Source organism: Lepus europaeus, chromosome 18 (assembly GCF_033115175.1).
Source record: "Lepus europaeus isolate LE1 chromosome 18, mLepTim1.pri, whole genome shotgun sequence".
Classification (NCBI taxonomy): domain Eukaryota; kingdom Metazoa; phylum Chordata; class Mammalia; order Lagomorpha; family Leporidae; genus Lepus; species Lepus europaeus.
Window position 1 is genome coordinate 19,759,054 of NC_084844.1, and position 12,802 is coordinate 19,771,855.

General features: G+C 44.4%; 1 protein-coding gene across 8 annotated transcripts in view; it reads left to right on the plus strand.

The window, feature by feature from the left end:
- BRCA1 (BRCA1 DNA repair associated) overlaps positions 1-12,802 on the plus strand; it is a 74,400-nt gene that overhangs the window by 25,997 nt on the left and 35,601 nt on the right. For 4 of the 8 annotated variants that reach the window (XM_062174843.1, XM_062174844.1, XM_062174846.1 and 1 more), the window contains 3 exons: positions 1,253-1,329; positions 3,079-6,468; positions 6,861-6,949. In XM_062174843.1, coding sequence (XP_062030827.1) covers positions 1,253-1,329; positions 3,079-6,468; positions 6,861-6,949 — 3,556 coding nt within the window. The remainder of the gene's footprint in view (positions 1-1,252; positions 1,330-3,078; positions 6,469-6,860; positions 6,950-12,802) is intronic. The other 4 variants (XM_062174848.1, XM_062174849.1, XM_062174850.1 and 1 more) reach the window with 1 other exon arrangement.

Consider the following 12,802-nt stretch of genomic DNA (forward strand, 5'->3'; position numbering starts at 1 on the left):
TTGGATTACCTGCCAGATTGTTTGCTTTAGGAATTATTGCTTGACCTTGTCTAAGATCAGTGGTGTTTGCTCCATCCTAGTGCTCCCTTGTTTTGATAGCTTTCTTCTTGTCTTCTCAATAAGATTAACTTTTTAAAAAAATATTAATTTATTTATTTGAAAGGCAGAGTGGCACAGAGGAAGAGATGGAGACCAATCTTCCATTCACTGACTCACTCCCCAAATGGCCACAGAGGCTGGGACTGAGCCAGGCTGACGCCAGGAGCCTGGAACTCCCTCCAGGTCTCCATGTGGGTGCAGAGTCCCAGTCATTCAGGCCAGCTTCCGCTGTTTTCCCAGTCCTGTTAACAGGGAGCTGGATCAGAAGTGGAACAACCGGCACTCAAAACAGTGCTCATATGGGATGCTGGCCTCGCAGGCAGCTGTTCGACCCGCAATGCCATGACATTGTCCCGAGATAACACTTTTAAGCATTTTTTAAAATATCTTTTGGGCCGGCGCCGCAGCTCACTAGGCTAATCCTCCGCCTGCGGTGCTGGCACCCCGGGTTCTAGTCCCGGTTGGGGCGCCGGATTCTGTCCGGTTGCCCCTCTTCCAGTCCAGCTCTCTGCTGTGGCCCGGGAGTGCAGTGGAAGATGGCCCAAGTGCTTGGGCCCTGCACCCATGGGAGACCAGGAGGAAGCACCTGGCTTCTGGCTTCAGATAAGTGCAGCGCACTGGCCGTAGCAGCCACTTAAGGGGTGAACCAATGGAAAAGGAAGACCTTTCTCTCTGTCTCTCTCTCTCTCTCACTGTCCACTCTGCCTGTCAAAAAAAAGAAAAAGAAAAAAAAAAGTATCTTTTGGCCATCTGCATTCTGGCTGTGATATGCATATCCATAAAGCAATAGGCAGCTTAACCACTAAACACCTGCCCTGCCCTTCACTTTTAATTGAAGTATTTGTATTTCATCTTTTGCCTACTGGTGTGTGTGTGTGTTTTAAAAAAAACTGCTGATTTTTGTGACCGTATGTCCCAAGGCTTTGACCATTGGATTTCAACCAGAAGTCAGTAAAGGAGCGCTCACCTTAGCAGCACAGACATATACCAGAATTAGAAGTTACTAACAGAGCAGATTTCAGAATTTGAATCAGATTGATTGACTTACTTCAAGCCCATGTGGAGCAGCTAAGATATTCAGTCTTGCTGATTTGAGAGTTTTGTGAGCATATAACTAACGTTCCTCATTAGGGCTTCTGTCTTTTCCATATAGTCTGGAAAACGAAGAATTTTTACAAAGCACTCTTCAAGGAGCCAATGCTGAAGCCTCTTTGGATCCTGCAAAAAAGGGTAAAGTCAAGTCTCCCTACTTGTTATATACTGAAGAGAGAATGGATAGATACAGTTCTGTAATTAGATTATTCTGAAGCCCATTTTGGACGTTTATAATTCACATCTCCTGGCAGAGTTAGAATATCGATCTTTCTCAGATGTCATGATATAACCTGATATACTTCAATGGTACTCAAGGCAAAAGTAAAAGCTAGGAATTCAGTCCAGGTCTCCCAAGTGAATTGCAAGAACCCAACAACTTTAGCCGTTACCTGCTGTGTCTCATTAACAGGAAGCTAGAATGAGGAGTGGAACCAGGACTAGAACCCAGACACTCTGATATGGGATGCAGTGTCCCAATGGGCAGCTTAACCACTGGAGCAAACAACTGCTCTGCCCTGCCCTTTACTTTTAATTGAAGTATTTGTATTTCATCTTTTGCCTCCTGGTGTGTGTGTGTGTTTTAAGGACAGACAGAGTAACAGAGAGAAAAGGGAGAGATCTTCCATCTGCTGGTTCATTTCTCAAATAACCACAACAGCCAGGACTAGACCAGGCTAAAGCCAGAAGACTGGAACTCCATCTGGGTCTCCCACATGGATGGTAGAGTCACAGTTACTCCCTGCTTTCTCAGGCACATTAGTAGGGGGCCGGATCAAAAGCAGAGTAGCCAGAACTCAAACTAGTGGACCAGTGTGGAATGCTGGCTTCACAAGTAACTGCTTAACCTGCTGTGCCACAACATTTTTTTTTTTTTTTTTGACAAGCAGAGTGGACAGTGAGAGAGAGAGACAGAGAGAAAGGTCTTCCCTTTGCCGTTGGCTCACCCTCCAATGGCCGCTGCGGCCGGCGCATCGCGCTGATCCAAAGCCAGGAGCCAGGTGCTTCTCCTGGTCTCCCATGCGGGTGCAGGGCCCAAGCACTTGGACCATCCTCCACTGCGTTCCCGGGCCATAGCAGAGAGCTGGCCTGGAAGAGGGGCAACCAGGATAGAATCCAGCGCCCCAACCGGGACTAGAACCCGGTGTGCCGGCGCCGCAAGGCGGAGGATTAGCCTGTTAAGCCACGGCGCCGGCCAACATTTTCATTTTTTATTAAAAAGATTTGTGTATTTATTTGAAAGAGAGAGAAGGAGATATAAAGAACCATCCACTGGTTCATTCCCTAAATGGGCATAACAGCCAGGGCTGAACCAGGCCAAAGCCAAGAGCCAGCAGCTTCTTCCAGGTCTCCAAAATGGGTGCAGGAGCCCAAGTACGTGGACCATCTTCCCCTGCTTTCCCAGGCATTAGTAGGGAGCTGGATCAGAAGTAGTATAGCTGAAATTTGAACCAGCACCCATATGGGATGCCGGTATCATAGGTGGCAGCTTAACCAGCTATACCACAATACCAGCCCCTGCTACTGGTTTTTAAATATAGGGAATATAAGTTGTAGCCAGAACAAAAGACTGATGACCAAATAGTCTGTTTTTAATTCACTCTTAGCAGTTAGAGAATTAAAAAGTATGATTTAGGGATAGGAAAAATTCTGATGTTGACATTTTAATTATCTTGTGGGAAAATAATGAGAATCCAGGTAAATAGGGATAACATGAAAAAGTAAGAACTACATCTGTATATATCTGGTAGTTAATAAGGTTAGTTTCTCTAAAAATAGCCCATTGCCTTATTACCCCCAAGTTAAGTATGTATTTTTTCATGATTGTTCATTTTTTAAGTACCTTGTTTTTATTTATTTGTTTGTTTGTTTGTTTTGTATTTTCAGCTGCTTGTGTGTTTTCTGAGAAGGACATAACAAATATTGAACCTCATCAATCCAGTAATAAAGATGTGACCACTGTTAAGAAGCATGCAACTGAGAGGCATCCAGAAATGTATCAGGGTATTTCTTTTTCAAACTTGCATGTGGAGCCGTGTGGCACAGATACGCATGCCAGCTCATTACAGCATGAGAACAGCAGTTTATTACTCACTAAAGACAGAGTGAATGCAGAAAAGGCTGAATTCTGTAATAAGAGCAAACAGCCTGGCTTAGCAAGAAGCCAACAGAGCAGATGGGCTGAAAGTAAGGAAACATGTCATGATAGGCAGACTCCCAGCACAGAGAAAAAGGTAGTTCTGAATGTTGACTGCCTGTATGGGAGAAAACAACAGGATAAGCAGAAATCTCCATGCCCTGAGACCTCTGGAGATAACCAAGATGTTTCTTGGATAACAGTAAATAGCAGCATTCGGAAAGTTAACGAGTGGTTCTCCAGAAGTAATGACATGTTAACTCCTGATGACTCACTTGACCGGCGGTCTGAATCAAATGCCAAAGTGGCTGGTGCATTAGAAGTCCCAAAGGAGGTAGATGGATATTCTGGTTCTACAGAGAAAATAGACTTACTGGCCAGTGATTCCCATAATGCTTTAATATGTGAAAGCAAAAGAGTCCATTCCAAACCAGTAGAGGATAATATCAAAGATAAAATATTTGGGAAAACCTACCACAGGAAGACAAGCCTCCCTAACTTGAGCCACATAACTGAAGATCTAACTATAGGAGCATTTGCTGCGGAACCACTGGTACCATGTCCCCCCGCAAATAAATTAAAGCGTAAAAGAAGAACTTCTTCAGGCCTTCAACCTGAAGATTTTATCAAGAAGGTAGATTTGGCAGTTGTTCCAAAAACTACTGCACAGATAAATCAGGGAACTGATCAAACGGTGGACAGTGATCAGGTGATGAATATTACTAATTGTGGTAATGAGAATGAAACAGAAGGTGACTATATTCAGAAAGAGACAAATGCTAACCCAACAGAATCCCTAGAAAAAGACTCTTCCTTCAGAACTAAAGTTGAACCTATAAGCAGCAGTATAAGCAATATGGAACTAGAATTAAATGTCCATAATTCAAAAAAACCCAAGAAGAATAGGCTGAGGAGGAAGTCCTCTACCAGGCGTGTTCATGCACTTGAACTAGTAGTCAATAAGAAACCGAGCCCACCTAATCATGCTGAACTACAAATTGATAGTTGTACTAGCAGTGAAGAAATGAATTTTGACCAAATACCAGTCAGTCACAGCAGACAGGCTCAAGTCATAGAAGATACAGAACCTCCAACTGGAGCTAGGAAGAACAAGCCAAGTGAACAAATAAGTAAAAGACACGCCAGTGATGTTTTCCCAGAAGTCAAATTAACAAACATACCTGGTGTTTTTACAAACTGTTCAAGTTCTAATAAACTTCAAGAATCTGTCGATCCTAGCCTTCAAAGAAGGGAAATAGAAGAGAACCTAGACACAGTTCAAGTGCCTAACAGTGCCATAGACCCCAAAGATCTCCTGTTATGTGGAGAAAGGGGCTTGCAAACTGAAAGGTCTGCGGAGAGTACCAGTATTTCACTGGTACCTGATACTGAATATGGTACCCAGGACAGCATCTCATTACTGGGCGCTAACACCCTTGGGAAGGCAAAAACAGCAGCAAATGGACATGTGAGTGAGAGCACAACAATTGGAAATCCCAAGGAACTTAGCCATGATTGTTTGAAAGATACTGGAAATGACCCAGACAACTGTAAGGATCCACTGAGAAGTGAAGTTGACCAAGAGACAAGCGTAGAAATGGAAGAGAGTGAGTTTGATACTCAGTATTTACAGAATACATTCATGGGTTCAAAGCGTCGTTCATTTGCTCTGTGTTCAAAACCAGGAGATCCAGAAAAGGAATGTGCAGCAGTCTGTACCCGCTCCAACTCCTCAAGGAAACAAAGTCCAGAAGTCACTCTTGAACGTGAACAAAAAGAAGAAAGTCAGAGAAAGGAAGAGTGGAAAATCAGTCATGTCCAGACAGCTGATAGCACTGTGGGCTTTCCTGTGGTGTGTCAGAAAGAAAAGGCAGGTGATTGTGCCAAATGGAGCACTAAAGAGATCTCTAGGCTTTGTCTGTCATCTCAGTCCAAAGGCAGTGAAACTGAGCTCATTGCTGTAAGTAAACATGGGATGTCACAAAACCCATATCATATGCCACCAATTTCTCCCATCAAGCCATCTGTTAAAGCCACACGCCAGGTACACCTATCAGGGGAAAGGTCTGAGGAGCATTCCGTGTCATCTGAAAGAGCAGTGGGAAGCGAGAGCATCATTCAAAGCACAGTGAGCACAATTAGCCAAGAGTACATTAGAGAAAGTGCTTTGAAAGGATTCAGCTCAAGCAGTATTAATGAAGGGGGCTCTAGTGCTAACGAAGTATGCTCCAGTGTGAATGAAGTAGGATCCAGTGGTGAAAACATGCAAGCACAACCAGGCAGAAGCAGAGCACCTGAGTTAAATGCTGTGCTGAGAATAGGTCTTCTGCAGCCTGAAGTCTCTGAGCAAAGCCTTCCTATAAGTAATTCTGAACTTCCCAAACTACAAAGGCAAGGAGAAAACGAAGGAGTAGTTCAGGCTGTGAATAGAGATTTCTCTTCGTATCTGGTTCCTGATAGCCAAGAGCAGTCTATGGGAGGTAGGCATGCTTCTCAGATTTGTTCTGAGACACCTGATGACCTGTTAGATATTTATGAAATAAATGAAAATACCAGCTTTGCTGAGAGCGGCATTAAGGAAAGATCTGCTGTGTTTAGTAAAAGTGTTCAGAGGGGAGAGTGCAGTAGAACCCCTAGCCCTTCAGGCCATGCATGTTTGGCTCAGAGTCACCAAAGAGAAGCTAGGAAATTAGAGTCCTCAGAAGAGCATATACCTAGTGAGGATGAAGAGCTTATCTGCTTCCAACAGTTACTGTTTGGTAAAGTAACTGATAGACCATCCCAATCTACTAGGCGTAGTGCTGTTGCCACAGAGTGTGTATCTGAGAAAACAGAGGAGAACTTAGTGTCATTGAAAAATAGCTCAAACGACTCTGATAACGAGGTGATACTGTCAAAGGCATCCCAGGAGCATCACCCCAGCCAAGGATCAGAATGTTCCGGTAGCTTGTTTTCTTCCCAGTGCAGTGCAGTGGAAGACTTGAATGAAAATACAAACTCCCAGGATCCCTTCTTGATGTTTGATTCTCCTTCCAAACAAATGAGACAACAGTCTGAAAGCCAGCAAGATACGAGTGACAAGGAATTGCCTTCAGATGATGAAGATAATCTCCAAGGACAGAATGTGGATGCAAACTTAGGTATCGGAAGCAGGTTTTTGTGTTTGCCCTGGTCTGTTTTATAGAAATGACCTAATTGTTTACACCTTTTGGGGAACACATTTTACAAGTTTGCAAGTACAGTTAAAATAATTGCTTCCTAAATCTGAAATATGTTCCCCCAAAGGTGCTCTTCCTTACAAGTCAAATGTGTCTTTTCTGATGGAGATTTAAAATCCTAATTGTTGGCAGACTTGCTTCTGGCTTTCTGTGTTAGGACTTCGGAGACGGAATCGCAGTCTCCCAGAGAAAGGAGTTCAGTCATTTTGTGTGACATGACAGTGCAACCTGCCCTGCCAGTGGGAGGAAACAGACATAGCAAGTTGCAGTGTTAGTGGTGTTTTTACATCTGAGCCTGTTTATTGTCTTTAAAGGTGCAGCAGCATCTGGGTGTGAGAGTGAAGCAAGTCTGTCTGGAGTCCACTCAGGGCTGTCCTCTCAGAGCGAAATCTTAACCACTCAGGTAAGAAGCATGTTTGGTGTCCGTTGCATTAAGTGCTGTGTGTCCCACGTCCTAACGTTTGTTGACCTCATCCCTCTGTATTAATAGCGAATACTAAATACTGAATTTATTTATTTAATGAACTAAACCTTCAAAACCCATTCGTCCTATAACAAAACACATCTAAAAGTGCTGTTGTGTTAAAAGAGGAATGTGCTTAGTCTTGGTACCAAATTGAAACCTACAGGGTTTTCTTCCTATTAGAGACCATTTTACTTATTTACTTATTTGAAACGCAAAGTGACAGAGAGAGATTGTCCATCTTCAGGTTCATTCCCCAAATAGCCACACGACAGCCAGGTCTGGGCCAGACCAAAGCCAGAAACTCCATCCTGGTCTTCCACATGACAACAGGGACCCAAGTACTTGGGCCAACTTCTGTGCCTTCCTAGACACGTTAACAGGAAGCTGGTTGAGAAGCAAAATAGCTAGGACTCCAATATGGGATGCTGGTGTCTTAGGGGCAGCTTAGCCTACTGTGCCACAATGCTGGCCCTGTTTCTTTTATTTCTTTTAAGATTTATTTGAGGCCAGCACCGTGGCTCAACAGGCTAATCCTCCGCCTTGCGGCGCCGGCACACCAGGTTCTAGTCCCGGTTGGGGCGCCGGATTCTGTCCTGGTTGCCCCTCTTCCAGGCCAGCTCTCTGCTATGGCCCGGGAAGGCAGTGGAGGATGGCCCAAGTGCTTGGGCCCTGCACCCCATGGGAGACCAGGAGAAGCACCTGGCTCCTGCCATCGGATCAGCGCAGTGCGCCGGCCGCAGCGCACCGACTGCAGCGGCCATTGGAGGGTGAACCAACGGCAAAGGAAGACCTTTCTCTCTGTCTCTCTCTCTCTCTCTCACTGTCCACTCTGCCTGTCAAAAAAACAAAAAAGATTTATTTGACTGGGTCTGGCACTGTGGCACTGTAGGTTAAGCCTCCACTTGCGGTGTTGGCATCCTGTATGGACGCTGACTCAAGTCCTGGCTGCTCCTTTTCTGATCCAGCTCTCTGCTTATGGCCTGGGGAAGCAGTGGAAGATGGCCCAGGTGCTTGGGTCTCTACATCCACATGGGAGACCCGGGGGAAGCTCCTGGCTCCTGGGTTTGGATCAGCCCAGCTCCAGCCGTTGAGGCCATTTGGAGGGTGAACCAGTGGATGAAAGACCTCTCTCTCTGTAAGTCTTCCTTTCAAATAATAAATAAATTTTTAAATTTATTTATAAAATAAATATATACTTACTTATTTGAAAGGCTTACAGAGAGAGTTTTGTTTTGTTTTTAAGATTTATTTGTTTGAGGGGCTGGTGCTATGGTGTAGGTTAAGCATCCTCCTGTGGTGCCAGCATCCCATATGGGCACCAGTTCAAGTCCCTGCTGCTCTACTTCCGATCCAGCTCCCTGATAATATACCTGGGAAAGCAGTGAAAAATGCCCCAAGTGCTTGTGCCCCTTCACCCATATGGGAGGCCTGGAAGAGTCTCCAAGCTCCTGGCTTCTGATCTGCCCAGCTCCGGCCATTGGGGCCATTTAGGGAATGAACCAGCAGGTCTCTTCCTCTCTTTGTAACTCTGCCTCTAAGTAAATAAATAAAATTTTTTTTAAAGAAAGATTTAGTTATTTGAGAGGGAGAGTTATAGAGAGAAAGAAAGACAGAGAAAGCGAGACCTTCCATCTCCTAGCTAGTTCACTCCCCAAATGACTGCAAAGGCTAGGGCTGTGTCAGACTGAAGTCAGGAGCCTGGAATTCCAGCAGAGTCTCCCACACAGGTGGCAGGGGCTCAAGTACTCAGACCATCTTCTACTGCTTTCTCAGGTGCATTAACAGGGAGTTGGATCAGAAGTGGAGCAGGGGGGGCTGATGCTGTGTCATAGTAGGCTAAGCCTCCAGACATCCCATCTGGGTGCTTGTTGGGGTCTTAAGCCTGAGCCTGGCCCCTGACCAGCCGGGGACAGCACAGGCACTCCCCGACAAGGCGAATGGGAGAGGTAAGGTCGATGGGTTAAGCACTAAGCACACCACTAGCACCCATGAGTTCTGTCGAAGCAGGAACTACTTTATTGAGGAAGTGTACAGGCTTATAAAGCTTATGAAAGACATGCGCAATAAGGGAGCCAATCAGCGAAAAAGTCATGCAGGCATGGGTGGACCATGCACAGGGGCATCTTAAGCAAAGTATAGGGATTATGCACTGTCCACGTGTCCGGAACTGAAGTGGACCTATCCCTGCTGGTGGTCTGATCTTACCTCAGACATGCCCCTGGAACATCTGCCAGGCGCCATATTGTAATGGAGATTTTAGGCAATGCCCAACAGGTGCTGCTTTGAGATCCAGCTGTTCCACTTCTGATCCAGTTCTCTGCTATGGTCTGGGAAAGCAGCAAAAGATGGTCCAGGTTCTTGGGCCCCTGCACGCATATAGGAGACAGAAGAAACTCCTGGCCATTGTGGCAGTTTGAGAAGTGAGCCAGCAGATGGAATACTTCTCTTTCTGTCTCTCCTTCTCTCTGACTGTAACTACCTCTTAAATAAATAAAATCTTTTTAAAAATATTTATATAATATATTCTACATATTTATATCATAATCTTGCTTTTGCTATATCATTAAAATCCTTCATTGACTTTATTGGTCACATAGCATTCTATCCTTTGGGTGTATCTTGATTGATTTGAGTACTGCCAAATGTTGAGTTTTAGGATAAGAGGCACAGTTTGCTATTCTGTACAGCTATATGATAGACATAAATATTTGTGCATATCCCTAGTTATTTTATTTCTTTAAAGATTTGTTTTATTCCAAAGGAGAGTTGGGGAGAGAGAGAGAGAGATCTTCCATTCACTGATTCACTCCACAATGCCCTCAATGGCCAGGGCTGGGCCAAGCCAAAGTCAGGGACTGGAACTCCTGCAGGTCTCCTGCGTGGGTGCAGGGGCCTAAGGACTTGGGCTATCCTCCGCTGCTTTCCCAGGTACATTAACAGAGGGCTGAATCAGAAGTGGAGCAGCCGAGACTCAAACCGTTGCCCATAATGGCATGCTGGCACTGCAGGTGATGGCTTAATGGGTTCCGCCACAATGCCAGCCCCCTGGTTATTTCTTTAGTATAAATTCCTGAATTTGGAATTTTTGGTCTTTGGTGCGTATTGTTATACTGTGCTTTAGAAAGATTAAGCCAATCTGTGCTCCTCCAGCCCCTCTAATATTTGACAGTTTTCCTGTGCCTTTACCAGCATCACACTGGTTCCAGTTTTTGTACTCTTGTAAATCTTGGCATTGCCCTGAAGGCTCCAATTAGTGAGGGCTTGTCCTCTTCTGCCCATTCTCTGTATAGAGCAAATCTCCCTAGGCCTGAAGCCTGTTAGTGTCAGGAAGAAACCTTTGAGACAACCACCTGCTCTGTACCTGAATTGTCACCAGTATTTGCCACTTCTGCAGGATTGCCATGGTGACTAAATTGATGCAAAGACGTGGACCTTTTCTCTGTTTACAATTCCTGTGATCCTTTCTGGATGTGGACTCGGGGTTCTGTCAATATGCCTGTCACCTAATTCTGTCCCATGTGTTTTAAGATTTTAAGATCCAGTTTCTTATCCCATCTGTCTTAGCCATACTGTATTATATTTGACATTCAAGAAGCTATTTCTTTGTTTTTTTGTATCCCCAATCTTATTCCGAGGAATATGCCTATTTGTTAAGGATTCATTTTGCAAGGTGTTTTTATCAAGCATCTACCCAAACCTTAAGTCAGATGTCAGGCTTACAAATCCGGAGAAGCACAGACGGACAGAATACTGAAGTGGGATCTTTTCCCTCTGGTTATATAGAACTGAGCAGACGTATACAGGGAGATAGAACATGTAATTTTTTATCTAAGACTGATTAAATTGATTCAGTGGATCATTTCTGCATTAAACATTTACTGAGCACCTACTGTTTACTGGACTTTGGGGAGACAGAAGTGATTTAAGGGAAGATGCCTCCCATGTAGGAGGTCAGATTGTCCACTTGGGGATACTGATGTGTGAGCGCTATAAACCAAGTAGTGAGGGATCGTGTGTTCTTCATAGATGGGCTATTGGTGGGGACTTCAAAAGGAGACATTTGAGCTGGGCCTTGGAAGATGAGAGGCTGGGACTGGCGCTGTGGCACAGTGAGTTGAAGCCCCAGCCTGCAGCACCGGCATCCCATGTAGGTGCCAGTTCAAGTCCTTACTACTCCACTTCTGATCCAGCTCTCTGCTATGGCCTGGGAAAGCAGTAGAAGGTGGCCCAAGTGCTTGGGCCCCTGCACCCACATGGGAGACCTGGAAGAAGCTCCTGGCTCCTGGCTTCAGATAGTCTCAGCTCCGGCCATTGTGGCCATTTGGGGAGTGAACCAGCGGATGGAATACCTCTCCCTCTGGCTCTACCTCTCTCTAACTGTCTTTCAAATAAATAAAATAGATCCTTAAAAAAAAAAAAAAGATGAAAGGAATTTTCCTAAGTTGGAAAATCAGGAAAGCAGCAACTGAAGCAAAGACACGGAGAAACGGGATGACCTGGAAACACGAAGTTGCCCTGTGTTGTTGGAAAATGGAGTATATGGGGATATTGGGAGAAGTAAGGGAGAAGATCAAGGTATGGAGGACCTTTAGAGCGCTGTGATTAGGAATTTGGACTGTCTCAGCGTAGTAATGAGTAACAGTTACATCATGTTCAGAAAGTCTTAACTTGTTTAAGCAGGGGTATATCACTACAGGGAACCTCTGCAGTAATGTAGCTGTATTAAAAGGTGAGATCAGAGTGGGATAGTGGGGATACAATAGAAGAGTAGAGCTAATTAAAAAGCCATATCAGAATTAGAATCCAGAAGGCTTGGTCACCTATTTGGTGTTGTTCTCCCTAGTGTATTTAGTAAATTGACCACATGGGAATTTGTCTTTTAAGTTGTAAAGTAATTCCTTTGGGAAACCCAAAAGAAAGTATCTAATTAATTCTCTTGTCACTATTTTTTTTCTGATGTTCTGGTCTATTTAATGACTACAGAGGTTAGAGTGGTGTTTTTCACAGGAGTGATATTCATGTGGCTTCTGAAACACTGATTAGATACTTCTGTCTGGTTTCATTCCAGGTTTACTGAGGCAAGGCCTTGGCTAGGGTTTAATCAGTGATGCAGCTACTCACAAGGACCACGTGGTGGCAATGGCGTTGCTATTCATGTTGGCTGCAAAGCAGTCTCAGGGTAGCAGTAGAAATCTTTGTGAAACTGGGAATACATTTTCTGATCATAAAAACTCCTGAAAACCATGAACTCGGTGTAGCAGGAGGAAGAAGATGGCTTGTTTTTAGCAGAGGGCAAAGACATTTTCAAGGATCAGAAGAAGAAATGGAGAATAAAACAATCTGTCCCCTAGCCTGCTGGCAGCCGCTGGTGTTCCTTGTAAAAATGATAAAGAAATGTATGTACCTATGTACCTAATTTTTTTAAATATGAAATACATTAAACTTGGCAGACCTCTTGAAATGAAACACTAAGTAATAGGAACCCCATTAGCAAAAAGAACCCGTTATCTTGAACTAAAGGCAGTAACTGTTATTACAGGCTTTCTTAAAGCTCTTTCAGTTGGGTCCTTCCCTCGAACAGGTCCTTCTCTCTAATGATCTCTAGGTGTTCTGTCCCTGTCTAGAATGGCAGCACCATGAAGGCTGTCCACAGCACCAGGACAGTAAACAGTTGTTAAATGGACTGAACAACTAATTGAATTTGTTCATTGCCTTTTCTTTTAGAAACTGAAGGTTCAAAGAATCCCAGAAAATGCAGAGTCCTCAATCTGGGCAGGATAACTGATAGCT